General features: G+C 44.7%; 3 protein-coding genes across 4 annotated transcripts in view; 1 reads left to right on the forward strand and 2 right to left on the reverse strand.

Moving 5' to 3' along the window:
- TMEM182 (transmembrane protein 182) overlaps nucleotides 1-2,243 on the reverse strand; it is a 67,880-nt gene extending 65,637 nt beyond the window's left edge. For both annotated transcript variants that reach the window (XM_079940833.1, XM_079940832.1), the window contains exon 1: nucleotides 2,136-2,243. The gene's annotated coding sequence lies outside the window, so the exon portion shown is untranslated. The remainder of the gene's footprint in view (nucleotides 1-2,135) is intronic.
- MFSD9 (major facilitator superfamily domain containing 9) lies at nucleotides 1,753-10,462 on the forward strand (the record flags this gene model as incomplete). The annotated part of the gene is made up of 4 exons (XM_079941601.1): nucleotides 1,753-2,595; nucleotides 6,780-6,867; nucleotides 7,477-7,520; nucleotides 8,140-10,462. 4 exons carry the CDS (start codon nucleotides 1,753-1,755, stop codon nucleotides 8,263-8,265), a joined length of 1,101 nt encoding a protein of 366 aa, XP_079797727.1. The 3' UTR covers nucleotides 8,266-10,462.
- Nucleotides 10,463-10,677: 215 nt separating this feature from the next.
- Nucleotides 10,678-14,056, reverse strand: part of SLC9A2 (solute carrier family 9 member A2) — an 87,943-nt gene continuing 84,564 nt past the window's right edge. Inside the window, exon 12 of the mRNA XM_079940831.1 lies at nucleotides 10,678-13,349. Coding sequence (XP_079796957.1) covers nucleotides 12,979-13,349 — 371 coding nt within the window. The 3' untranslated portion in view covers nucleotides 10,678-12,978. The remainder of the gene's footprint in view (nucleotides 13,350-14,056) is intronic.

A 14,056-nucleotide genomic window follows, 5' to 3' on the forward strand; every position in this document is an offset into this window, starting at 1 on the left:
GAAAGTAAAATTGCTCTCCTTCTAGTTTCCTACAGTGGAATCCTGGATTATTGATTTTAGATCTTTTTTCTAACATATGCATTCAACGCTATAAATTTCCAAGTGCCACATTTGTTGCATCTGCCAAGTTTGATAAGTTGTATTTTCACTTTCATTTGGTTGAAAATATTTTTTTAAATTTATCTTAAGAGTGTATCTTTGACTATGCGTTATTTAGAACTGTGTTGTTAATCTCCAGATATTTCTGAGTGTTTCAGCTATTTTTCTGTTATCTAGTTTAACTCCATTGGGATCTAGTTCTAGTACATTTTTTCGTAGATTCCTTAGTGTTTTCTACATAGATGACCATGTGGCTTATGAATAGGGACAATTTTATATCTTTCTGTCAAATACAGATGTCTTTTATATCTTGTGCTTGCCTACTGCATTCAGCTGGGAAACTGATGAAACTCACTGGGAAGCCACCAGAGGGGTGCCTATGGAAATGGCCAGGAAGTTACTTGCTGGGGCACCTGGGAGGTTCCCCTGGAAAGCAGCTGGGATGCCCACTGAACTTGCCACCTGTATGGGTGCCACTGAACCTTGCTGGGGGCTAAGGAACACTAAGTATCTCACATTCTCATGGCTACCACACACAGCACACTAGTCTGGAAGAGAAGCTCCTTCCCCATGCAGTGTCCCTCAGCACGGTCTATTGCCAGAGTTTAACATCAAGCCACCTAGCAAAGGAGATATGTTTACAGGGTCCAGCTCCAGGGTCACACAGCAAGGCAATAAGGCGTGTATCTGGAGCTAAGAGCAATAAACTGAAAACGGGCATGGTCCATTCTTCGGTACTCAGCTTCCAAATGCACCCTTCTGTTCACATTTCAATTTTCATAAAACAACTCTATTTTTCCACCTAACACAAGAAAAAAAGTCTCAACGGTCGTTGCACCCATTCTGGCTCTATACGTTACTCAATTACTCCTCAAATTCAGTCAGTCTTACTACATTTTCTGTTACCTAAAGACTAAATTGTAAAGTTAGGCTCCAACTGCTTGTATGTAAAATTACACTTGGAAGAAGACAGAAGAAGATTAGCATACGCGAACACCCACATGTATAACAGACAGAAAATATGCAAAGCTTCTACAAGTCCTCACTTCTGTACTGGGCCCGGGCCCAAGGTCCTAGCTGATATCTATGGCTTCCTTCTTTTGCTACCTATTTCTTTTTTTTTTTTTTTTTTTTTTTTTGCCAAGGTTCTTTATCTAAAGGAGAAAACTTTTCTAGAGATTTCAGAAACAGTAGTAATGTTAATGACCTAATTCAAATTGACAACAGCATGACAATTAACATATAAAATTTCATATCTATAAATGAAGCTTGAAACTAAGTGTCCCTTAACCAATTTATTCCTGGAAACAGCTATTATAGGAATAACAAGAGACACTGATTCCAAAACTGAGATTTTTCTTTTTTTTTTTTCCTACTTATTTCTTCCTTCACTTGCCCTCAGCCTAAACATAAGCAGGGGTCTTTACTCCATGTAAGGATGAAACTCTTCCTTCGCGAGTTCAGGAACTGATTTTCCAGAGTTCTATCTGCTTTTGTTTCTATGTTTCTGGAATTTTCCACATAAAGTCCTTCCTCACTCCACTGTACATCACCCAATTTCTCCTCGCTAACCAGGCTCCATAACTCCAGCCAGGAGAGGTACCCCTTTTGCTTCCTAACGGGTTGGTAGCACCTGGAGGCCCAAACGTCCATATGACGGCCTCCTCTCCTCTCAGTAGCACCTTTGTTACGCCCCTGGTGGAAGCCCTGCCCTCTTGCGATGGAAAACCTCAAAACCAGGCGGCTCCAACTTGCCTAAAGGACAGCGAATGTTCCAGATGTGAGTTCCCGTCGCGGGCCCCAGAGAAAGCGCTCGCGGCTTTTGTAGAATCCTCACAACTCCAGGAGGCTGGTCCACACTATGTCCTCCTGTGTTTCAAGGGGGCAAACCGAAACCGGGAGGGGCCAAAGGAACTTTCTCCAGGTCAGTCACAGCCAACTAGAGCCCTAGGTCTGCGCATCTTCCCACCGAAGCCGGCGCTACCACCTAGGCCCACCCCTACCACTCCTCAGGTGAAGCTCATTATCTCAATTACCTCCAGTCCTCCAATAGCATGGGCGGCGGGCTCTTTATCCCCAGGATACGCAGAGCTTCATTATCACCGTCATAAAACCAGCGCGTCGTGCACACACGTCCACTCCCCGGGCGGGACGCGAACCAGCGGGAACCCGTGCAGACTCCCCCCGCCGCGTCTGCTTAGGAAGCACAGCCCAAGAAGGCAAGCCCGCGGCGTTCAGCTCTGCGCAGGCGCAGCCGCTCGCTTCCGCCTGGGGGCGGGGCCAGCGCCGCGGGCCTGTCAGGTGAGCTCAGCCCCCAGCGCGTGTGAGCCTACGGAACGCTGGGGCTGTGGCGGCTTGGCTCCGGACCGGGGCCTGGCCTCGGCGACACCGTGGCCGCGGGAGAAGCCCAGGACAGGGACCCAGGCGGGGGCTCCCGGCCCCGGTACCGTCGGAGCCTGCCGCTTCCTGCTTTGTCTCTACCTGGTGGGATTCCTGGTGAGTGCGTGCGGGGCTGGACGCGAAGTGCCGGCTGCGTCCGCGACCTGGAACCCGATCAAGGGTGCTTTTCCTTGCAGCGGTCTGCCTGGTGATGCCTCCCTACCTCTCAGTCCCACTCTTGCCGCGTAACCCCCTTACCTCTGCACCTGACCACAAATGAGGCCTGCCCATCGCGCCTGCACTGGGTCCAGTTCGCGCCCCCCAACCGCAGCCCCGCCGTTTAAGACGCTCCAGCACCAGCTTCAGGTGTGACTCGGTGACCGAGTCGCGCTCGAGGGTGACCCTGGGTGTTAGATCCTGTGGCAGGTGCATCACCTGCAGCCTGGACAGCAGGGGCGCTCGGGGCAAGCTTGGGGAAGCCCAGCCGTGCAGTAGCTAGGGGAGCGGTAGGAACACACAGGTCCTTCTTACCAGGCCAGCTGGGGAAGTTCTGTTGGTCACCCCGCTTGGGCAGAATTAGGTACATTTTCCTTAGGGTTCCTGGTAGACTGGAATGCTTAAAAATGCAAATCACAGTGAATTATACACATCTGCCTTTCCACAAACTTCATATATTGCACAAGGCAGGTTCAGTTTTGTTACGACTTGTGTGCACGTCCTGGTTTAATAAGGACAATTATTAATTTCCCATGTAGAATGGGAAGATTAGAAAACTGAGTGTATGGTAGGGTAAGCCATCCAGCCAGCTGGCCCTCCATTTATTCATGGAATTTATGAAAACCTGTTACGGGGTAGGGGTCATGGAGCTCCAGGCACTGTAATACACATTCCCAACCGGGAAGACCCTGCAGTATTACTAACTGAGCTTGTGTTGGTAATTCCTGTGCCATTATATGCGGGAACCCTACATCTGCCTCTTCACCCCTCTTTCCCCAAGTCTAGGCCTGGTTCAGTTGCCCTGGTTGTGAGCTAATCCGGGTTAGGGCAGCCTTGGGACAAGGACCCAGGAGGATTTCCTCTTTGCTGGGCCTGGGACTTCATCTTGAAGACAAAAGGAGCTGGTCAGTTTTAAGTGTCAATGGGAGGAGGCTGCCTTCTGAGGCCTTGAAGATGGTCCCCAAGGGCACTGGGTCCTGGCAAAGAGGAATTACTGTTTGCTGCCCAGATGCAGGTGAAGATCACGACTCCCCAGTCTGATGCCTGACTCGAGTTAGGATGCTGAGCTGTGCTTAGCTAGGAGAGGAGTGGGGAGACAGCCTCCTTCCCCATCCTCAGTGCAAGGTGTTCAACAGTCTGTAAAGTTTAATGTTGAGCTAGTAGTTGTTAAGACAACGATGAAAGCATGTTCATCAAATCCCTTAGACACAGAACCATGAGACACCCAGGGAGGGCAGCGTTTGCACCAGGCTCTCTGTCTCCAGTTACCGTGGCAGACCCCACCCCAGGCTCAGTGCTTGGGTTCAGAGCCTGGCTCTCCTTCTGATCCCATTTCTTTAATCTTAGTTCAGTCTCAGGATGTGGTGCCTCTTCAGCCTTCCAATCCAGTCACCCAGAATTCAGAACCGTCCCCTGTGGGTGGTTCTTCAAATTTGGAAAGGGAGTTCTGTGTCATCCATGCTCTGGTAGGGGATGGGGACCACCCTAACTCAGATGGTACTGGAATCTGGCTCTGCCAGATGAAAAGGACCCTCACCTGGAAAGTCCAGACCAGGGTTCAGAGAGTTTTGGAGACCAACATGACGAGAAGGCAAAATAGTGTGAGATTTTTAAAATAAATTTGCAGATCATTCACTATGACCTTCCGATACAGATTTAAATATTCCAAGCTTCTCGTATGTTGGCTACATGCTGTGCACATGGCACAGCCTAATCTAGCAAGCCTGATGGAAAGTTTTAATAATTTTAATAATTAGAAAGAAGCATTAGGTCTCTAATATCTTAAGGAGAAAATGTAAGATTTCCCAGAGTTAAAAGAGAATAGGGAATTTTTTAATGGAAAACGTTGTAAACAATTAAAATATATGCCACTTTGGGTATCCTTGAAGAATCTAAAGGCTCTTTGTTAGCTAACATCTAAGGAATGTTATACATAATTTAGTTGTTATTTTTAATATACCTAGGGATGTAAAGACCCCTAAGACTTTTAGGAAGATGGTTTCCAATTGGAAGAGGAAAGGAATAAGATGAAAGCATTTGCCAAAATGTTTTGTTTTTAGCTCTTATCTGTGTTTCCAGGTTTTAGTTTGTTCAGGAAGGAAGACTAAGATGACCCTCTAGGTACTTTTTGATTAGCATCCTAAGATGATGCTAAGATCTATGATTGCGGTCCTTTCTTTCCTCCAGATACCCGGAGAGATTTAGATTCCATTTAATCAGCTTTAGTCAGGTGATAATTCTTTTTTAAAAAAAAGATAATCTACTAATCAAGAAATATTTGGGTTCCTACCCTGAAAAGGGTCCTAAAACTTTAGAATGTGTTCATCAGATATCACTGAGAGAGGTAGATGTACCCCGAGAAGGGTTTAAGTGGTCCCCTCTCACCTGATTTCCTTATAAATGGTTATAAGCACATGACCAGTTGCCAGATTTGAAGTGCACTCAAAAGAGGGTGGTTTTGAAGAAGCTATGGCTTCAGAAGAAGGGAGAAGCTGCCTTTTATAGTCATGGAGAAGTCAATTTTAAAACAGAACTTCCTGAGAGGAAAGAGCTAGCAGCCGGCTAGAGAAAGATAATATTTTTCAGGCTAAGTGTTAAAGTAAGTCTGTTATGAGTTGCCGTTTTCATATTTACCTCCTATAGATTTCAGCCTGACTACTTACAGCTTCCCCTCCCCTTCTTATTTAGAATAATCATTCGAAATAAATGACAAGTGGTACTGGGAATTTTTTTGGGAAAAAGAATCTTGTTGGACAATTGAGTTTCCTTTTCTGAAAAAGCCAGAAAATTCAACAGCTAGCTGATGTATTTTGAGTCTTATAAATCATCAGCAGGCTGATGAGGCAAAGCTGATAGTAAAGCCCAGAAGAAACTGGCTCAGAAACAGAGGAAATTTTAAGTAGTCTTAAAATTGAAATAATGAGCCATGGTTCTGGTATTATAAACGTGTCAGCTATTTAAGGTCACTGGATATTAAGTATATGGCCATCTAAAGCTGTAACCATGGAAAAGGGCCCCTAAGAAGCGTATTTGGAAGTTCGTGTTTCTATGTTAGGTTAATGTACAGCCACCAAGAGAAGGAAGCAAAGGATTAATTGTGGAAGAAAAAAGATATTTCTATTTAACCAGGATTCCAGGAAAAGGAATTTGGGTTGAATATAAAGAAAACTCTCTGTGTGTGTGCAAGATGTGTTTTTCCTCTCCTGAACCAGTTGTAGCAGGTAACCAAGTGACAGAGGAAGGAAAACAAAACTTAAAGGAAAAAATGTCTTTCTACTAACTCGAGTATTAGCCCAAACGATCAGTACTTACCCCAGAATTGAAGGAAAGAGAACACGTTTCCACTTCTGCTGTGTCAGACCTCCCTCAGCCATCATGTCTCTTAATGTTCATCCCGTTTCTACCACGCAGGTACTGTCATCCCCACTTTTTACAGATGGCAGCACCGACGCTGGTAACATGAAATAACTTTCCAAGGGCACACGCTTAGTAAGTGATGGAGCTGGAATTGAAAACCTCTGACCCCAGGGCCCATGCACCTTCTGCGCCTTAGTGAAGAACGGCAGGCCACCCCCTAGTACATCAGCCTTCTCTCTCCTTTCTGCTGTACTGAGACTTTCCCTTCAGGTCTTACCTCGTCAGGCTATAGACGGCACATGGGTCTCCTTCCTTGACTCCGGGAGGAATTTCACATTATTTAACAGGTGCTGCTTTGCTCAGAACTACGCATTATCCCTCCCTCTTGGCTCATTTCATTACTCCCCATTTTCTAAATTGGAGGAATGCATGGAGTACATGCTCCTTGAATATTAAGGATCAGTGACAAAGAAGCTAAAGTTAAAATGGATTCTCAGGGCGATCCAGGCATTTACAGGTGGCAGCTCTTGTTACACATTGTACTTGGATTCCTTGATTCCTTGAATTTGATGAGTATAGCTTACCGTAGAATACAATTTTGAGTTCTTGTTTGCTCAAAATTTTAGATACTGTGGGGTTTTTTAAATCAGTTTATAATTAGGATCACCACTTTAAAGACACCCAGGCCTCAGTTTCCAATTTGCGTTAATGAGCGTTTTGTTGCTTAGGAGTTGTTTGGTGTGAGCACGGTCATCCCTTTACTGAGCCTTCGTGTCAAGTCTTTTGGAGCGAGTCCAGCAGTTGCTGGAATAGTAGGTGAGCAATCCTGCACATTTTCAGGGCACTGATTTTCAACCCCCCTGAACTGAGTACCTGAAAACACATCAGTCTTTTAGCTAAGTAATATCCAACGGTGAACTGAAAAGGGGATAAAATGAATTTCAGACTATTTCAGAGTACAACCCTGGAGCAAATGTAGTTCATCTTTTCCTAGACTACGTATGTTCAGAGAGGTTTCCAGGTATAGCATCACCCCCATGCCCCACACCGCCTGTGACGTCACAGGTACTTACTGAGCCTCTCCGGGGAGCTGGTTAGGCATGGACTCCTGCCTGCGGGAACCTGTAGCCTAATGTTATAGTCATGGAGAAGTCATGACTCCTCGCCTCATGCAGGGTGAGAAGGACTCTCTCAAGGTCCCTAAGGGTGACCTTTGCCTCTAGTCTCTCTCCTGCTTTCCCTCCATTTTATTCTGAAGGCCTTTTACTAAAAATTATATTAATTTACTCTTCCATCTGAAAAATTATTATGGGGTAATTTACTTTTTAAAAATGGTCTTTTTTTCCCTAATGTTTTTCTGTTAATTTCATCCATTTTTGTGATGGGTCTAGCTGATTTTATAGATATCACTTATGTTTTTTACAGGCTCCTCCTGCGGCGTTTTGCAGTTCTTTTCCAGCACATTGGTGGTAAGTCCTCTTCCACCTGGCAACACATGTTGAAAGTATAACCCTACGCCTCTGAGGCCACCCATCATGGCTGTAGTAAAATAGGGGGTTGAGGTTTACCAAAAAGGAAGTGTGCAGATGGTGAGGACCGGCAGTGCCCTTATTTCAAGAAGGATCCCTCGGTCATCTCTCTCCCTCAGTTGACCTCTGAGAAGACATAGGCCTGAAGAGATTGCGTGGCTGGATCTGAAAGGACTCGCTGAGTCAGAATGAGAGCCTGCTTTTTAAATTGTAACATGTTTTTCCCATGATTCCCTACCAAATTTGTACTAGGAGAAAAGAATGTAAACAGAAGTTATTACCAGTTTTGTTTGTTTCAATTAATTGACAGTCATCAAATCCATTCAGATCTTAGGATTCTATTTGAAGTTGGGCCTTTTTGAACTACATGGCTTATCAATTATAAAACTTAAGTGTATAGACGGAGGAGCCACTAGGAGTGGTGGGTTGTACACCGACCGCAGGGGGTAGAAAGATCCAGAGCTGACCTCGCCACTGCCACTTCTCACCACACAGTAGTTTGCAGTTCAGAACCTGTCACTGATGCGCCCCTTCTTTCCTGCTCCTGTGTGCCCTCCAGTGCACCATGCTGGTCCTGAGGCCTCGGCGTCCAGTCATTCGTGCAGTACAAACAGAATGGTCAGTTTTGTCCCAGGGATTGATCAGCTGTGACCTTGGTCTAAATAGCTGGTCTCACAGTGAGTGAACACCATGTACATACAACACTATGTTCCCGAAGAGTGGCTCATGTGTAAAATATATTTTATTATTTGTTTTTGTTAATGAATTTATTTGTTTATTTTTGGCTGTGTTGGGTGTTCGTTGCTGCGCACGGGCTCTCTCTAGTTGCGGAGAGCGGGGGCTACTCTTCGTTGCAGTGCGCGGATTTCTCATTGCAGTGGCTTCTCTTGTTGTGGAGCACGGGCTGTAGGTGCGTGGGCATCCGTAGTTGCGGCACATAGGCTCAGTAGTAGTGGCTCATGGGCTCTAGAGCACAGGCTCAGTAGTTGTGGCGCACGGGCTTAGTTTCTCCACCGCATGTGGGATCTTCCCAGACCAGGGCTCGAACCCGTGTCCCCTGCATTGGCAGGCAGATTCTCAACCACTGCGCCAGCAGGGAAGGCCCTGAAACTACTTTAATACTCTTAAAAATTCTTCTTTCACAAATTCCAGCTCTCATGACCCCATTTAGTACAAATGAGAATGGTTTTGATGTATAAATATAAAAGTTGGAATTTCTGGGGCTTTCCTAGTTTCATGTGATGTATGATTTTCTCCATAGTGACTAATTAAACATTTCCGTGTAACTTAATACTTTAAACTTCTGTACGACATTTCACAGAAACCAGGAGAAGCACTCCTTTGTCAGCGTACACACATACAATTTGTTTGGCAGATACTGTAACTGGAGGCCTCATTTAAATTAGAAATTTAAGTAGAAAAAAAGCCTCGTTTAAATTAGAAATTCAGTTACCACTAGTACTTATGACTCAGCAGGACCCAATGAAATAAAAAGGGGGAAAAACATTTGAATATTTAATTCAAAGTATTCCGTTACAGAAGTGAAAATCAGAAAAGTCACCACCAGTATGTCCAGCATTAAAGTCGGCTGGGCATCTCACGGAGGGACTTTCTCCACCCTACAATACGAGGACGACGGGTCCCCATAAAACCTCTGTGACAGACTGAGAGGTCCCGAGCCATCCAGAAGAATCAATAGGCCATGCGGGTTGAAACGTGACCGTCCATTTACAGCAGCTAGGTTAACTCTGCACACAGAAAAACTCATTCCCTGACCAGACCGGTATGAGAACTACCCACGGTTTACTGACTGTTCTTAGAGGTAGTCAAGTAGAATTTTATTTGAAAAAGAATTGTAGAAAACTAGAAATATAAACGGGATTGGAAAATGACGTGCCAGCAGAACACTGAAAACACTCGACAACTAACTAACCATTTGGGTATTTGGCCACCATCTGCTGACCGACCGTCTGAGGGTGTCAGCCACGTGGGGAGTGAATGACATTGGGAAAAATTCCAGAGGGAGCTGTCATTTCTTGTCATTTATCGTGGACGAGAGCTATGGTCCCTGCCAGGCAGCAGTTACCAGCTGGGGCTCTCACTTGCCTTGCAGGTAGGTTGAAGAAAGGACCTGGTTAAAATGTGGGATATAAAGTACCAGCAAGCTGGGACTTCCCTGGCGGTCCTGTGGTTAAGACTTTGCCTTCCAACGCAGAGGGTGCGGGTTCAATCCCTGGTCAGGGAGCTAAGATCCCACATGCCTTGCCACCAAAAAACCAAAATATAAAACAGAAGCAATATTGTAAGAAATTCAATAAAGACTGAAAAAAATTGGTTCACATAAAAAAAAAAAAAAACAGAAAAACCCCAGCAAACTACCCATTTTGCTCTAAGAGTGGAGAAAAAAAAACGAACCAGAAAATCCCAGATCACCAGACAGTTCTGATTCATGAGCCTGGCTTATTCAAGCTGACGGAGGGAATCAATGTTCAGTGTTCAGGCCTCAACAGATAATGTCACAGCTACATCAACTGCACAAAGAAACCCTTCAATCACCCTTGAAAGAGTAAAGTATGCACTTGGAACTAATAAAATATTAGTTCTCATACTTGTTTGTGAAATGCCAGTTTTAACATAAACATGATTTGGGCAATGCAACAGATGCAAAATGTGCTGAGACATGTAATAAGTAACTGCTTCTCGCTTCTTATATAAAGAAACATGCCGCCCCCCGCCGCCAGGTAAAACGGTACACCCCGACTCCAAAACTTAGCAAAAGCCGAAGGGAGTTTCACCCTGAATATTTGGGGGCATATACAGCAAACACATGTTTCCAAAAAGTGTCAGACCTTGGGGCCAACTTCTAATCGCCTGCTAACTGACAGAACTGCTCCCAATAACCAGCCTTAGCATCACATATAAAGAAATAAGCCCTGACTTTGTAAATAGTTCAAATCAATTTTTTGACAACAAATATGAAAGACCCATCAAAATTCCACAATCACAGTGGAACTCTGGCCGGATCAAGTGTTGTTTGAAACAAGGGAATTATTTACAAGGGCAGGGAGGTTTCTGTACTGCAGAAATTTAGATTGTTGTGACATTTAGCTAAAGGGTTTCAACTCCATACCCTCTCCTCCTGTAGTGTCTAGAAATTAATAATTTCATAAAAAGAAGGTACAGAGAAAATACTAAAGTCAAATTTCTTTTTCATCGATTTTATCATTCCACAGATAAGGAAAAATTTAAACTGATAATAAAGATAAAATGACATAAGTGTTCCTTTTTAGAAATTTACACAATGTCATCCAAGTGTTTTACCTGACTTTTAATTGGTGAAAGCTGAATTTGGTCTACGTGCTTAACAAGAAGTATCATCATAAACATTTCCATGTTTTTCTCCTTCCGTTCCAGAACGTTAGACTCCTTCTAATATTTATTAATCTAGGACACCAAGAAAAATCAGGAAATTCATTTTTAAGATAATTTTACATCTCAGCTTCCTTTTCAGATTTCATAAACTGTAACTTAGTCTTCAAACTCTCAAAAATATACATCACATCTCTTGGTGAATCATAGTCCTATAATGAAAATTCTAAATTAAAAGTCAGTTTTAATTTATTTCCAGCAGATGAAATACATATATATTTTTTATATATAAATATTTCCATTTAAAATTAAGAATTTTGGCACAGGGTCCTAAACTTGCAGTTTTCAAATTACGTCTACACTGCTTTCCACTGATCAACCTGGGAGAGTTTGGGAAACAAATCGTGCACTTTTTGAACTTGTACCTTGTGTGTTTACCCTTCCCTCTGTCTCATGCCCAACAATCTAGCAGTATTCCAAGATTTTAGAACATGAGAAAAAAAGGTAGAAGATTTACTTCACATTGGTGGAGGAAGAAGGAAGGGATAAGATTTACGGCTGAGGATTTCTAAGTACCGGATCTTTTTGTTTAATTTATTCATCTTTTTCCAGCAATTGTAGGTGGTCGCTTGTCTCCTTTGCTGTATCTCCAATGTGAATCCAAGGGACTACATGAGTGGCTTCATCTCATATCTAAACCCAGAAATTTTGAGTCTTGTTCTAGTCAAGTTTTAAAGAGGGGGTTTTTCTGGGAAGAGTGACAGGCCAATAAAATCTATTGTCTGAGAGATTCCAATATTAATCTTTAATGATTATGTTCCACTTCTTGTCTTTCTGCTGTACTTTTAAAAAGTACTCAGATGAGTAGAATTCGTTTTTAGATGAAGAATTTGAGCTACTACTTTCTTGAGGGGGGAGAGGTAAGAAATTACAGACTAGTGCAAAAAAAAGAGAACTCCCACATTCTCCAAAGTGCTTCCTGCATAAAATTCAAAACCTGAATTCTCACCAATTGGTTAAACATTGGAATATTGTTTATCCCTACTTTTATCTTTGTCTGCTTGGAGCCTCTGTCCTGGATTCAAAGTTCTAGAATGTGCTACAGAAAAGGTCTAAAGCAGGTGGCTGCAGGTGGGCGTGACAGGGGGTCTCCTGCATCCTCCTCCCAGTATTGCACAAGAGAAAACCCGGCAGCCAGCTGTGCAGGCGCTGCCCTGTCATCTCCACACCCACCACGTGAGGCCAGACTTTGTCACAAGCTGGCTCTGAGTCTGGCATAAGCTGGTGTCACCCACACAGCCCTTCTCTTTGTACCATTTAAACACGACGGGGAGATGGAATCTAGATGTCACCCAAAACACGCGGTAGAACGAGGAACAAATTGAAAACCAGCTGACTCTCATCATTTCATAGGCGCTACAGTCTGGGAGCCAGGCCACGAGGTTCTGCCTAGATGCTCTGGCTGTTGCCATCCTCAGGGGTCTCTGCTCCGTGCCGTGCTCTTCCTTAACCAACTGGCGTCAGCTCAGGATCAGGAAATACCTCCACCCTGAGCTGATGCCCCCCATCCTCTAGGAGCTGCCCTGGATGCCATGGAAAGGTGTTCTGAGTATTTTCAGTGCCGTTCACTGAAAAACTAATTGCAGATATACATATTTTTTCATAAATAAAATCTGAGGCATATATGTATATATTAAAACTTTCACCAACAAGGGTGTGTTAAAAATTTCAAGTTCTGTCCTTCAAGTTCAATAAAGGCACACGTGGCTTTTTTTTCTTCAGGCTTGCACAGAATACAACTGCTAGCAACAGGTCCTATGAGACATGTTATGGGGCTTTTGTTTCTTTGATTTTCTGCTTCTTGGGATAAGCATTCGCCCCATGGATCAAAGGCATGGCTCTACCGCCCAAGGACAGTATTTAGGTGCATAGAGGGTTGGAAGTGGATTCCCTTGCTGTGTCAGGCTGCTGGGTAACCAGCCACAGCTGGGCAGGGCCGGTCCCCCCAGGTCTGCTTTGGCCATTTCCATTAAGGCTTCTCAATCCCGAATCGACCTTTCCGGTTTCCAGGTTCTGATGCCCTTCGGACCAGCCTAGGTGGCGCCTTGGGTCGGATGCCTTCGTTCATGTGGTCGCCCCGCATGGAGCTAAAGTGGCCTTTGGAGAGGAGGGGCTGGCAGAGCACGCCTGGGGCCTGGGGGCCCCCCTCTTTGCTGTGGGCAGCTGGGGAGCTGCAGGGCTGCGCTTGCCTGGAATCAGCATCTGCCTCGTTCTTCCATTCCATTTTATAGGCCTGGGGGGCTTTCTTTGAGAACTGTTCTGGCAAGAAGCGCCTGGCTCGGGGCTGCAGGTTGAGGACGGTGGTCCCGACGTCTGGGTCTGAGTCACTGCTGTTGCCACCTGCCAGAGAGCAAAAGAAGGACAGCGTGGGCGGGCCTTTTAGGGAGAAGGTGTTACAGGCGACTGGCCAATACATTTGTGGGTCTGGCACCTGCTGTGCCCTCCCTGGGGCTCTGGGGGTCGGGCAGGGAGGCCAGAGGGCTCACCCCGACTCCAGCTGAGTCCTGGGCGCGTGCATAAGTCCCATGAGCACGCATGTCCACAAGTGTGTACTCTTGCTAATTCTGAAGAGCTTCCCATGTGCCAGCCACTGTCCTAAGCGCTTTTAAATGCATTAACCTACTGAATCCTCATAACCACCCACTTTACATATGAAGTAACCGAGGTTCAAAAGATATTAGTAAGTGGTGGAGCTGGATGTCAAACTGAGACCACCTGGCGGCAGCTGTGCGCTCACCTGCCCTGTCAGAACGGCCCCAGGGGGCTCAGTTCAGTGTCTGGCTCACGGTAAACAGATCAGTAATTAGCTGCTATTATGAAGACTCTTGTCTTGATCTAGGATGTACAATCTCATGCACAGCTTTATTTCCTTTATATTTTCATAAAATGGTCAGAACACCAATATGGCTTGCAATCTACATAAAGATTACCATCGAATGAAGAGATGTTAGCCGTCATGTCAAAGCTTTAATAATTACAGCCAGAAGTCAATTATATAGTTGCCTTTATGAAAATATATTAAAATTATTATGAACATTTAAAGTTAG

The sequence above is a fragment of the Stenella coeruleoalba genome, assembly GCF_951394435.1.
Source record: "Stenella coeruleoalba genome assembly, chromosome: 13".
Classification (NCBI taxonomy): domain Eukaryota; kingdom Metazoa; phylum Chordata; class Mammalia; order Artiodactyla; family Delphinidae; genus Stenella; species Stenella coeruleoalba.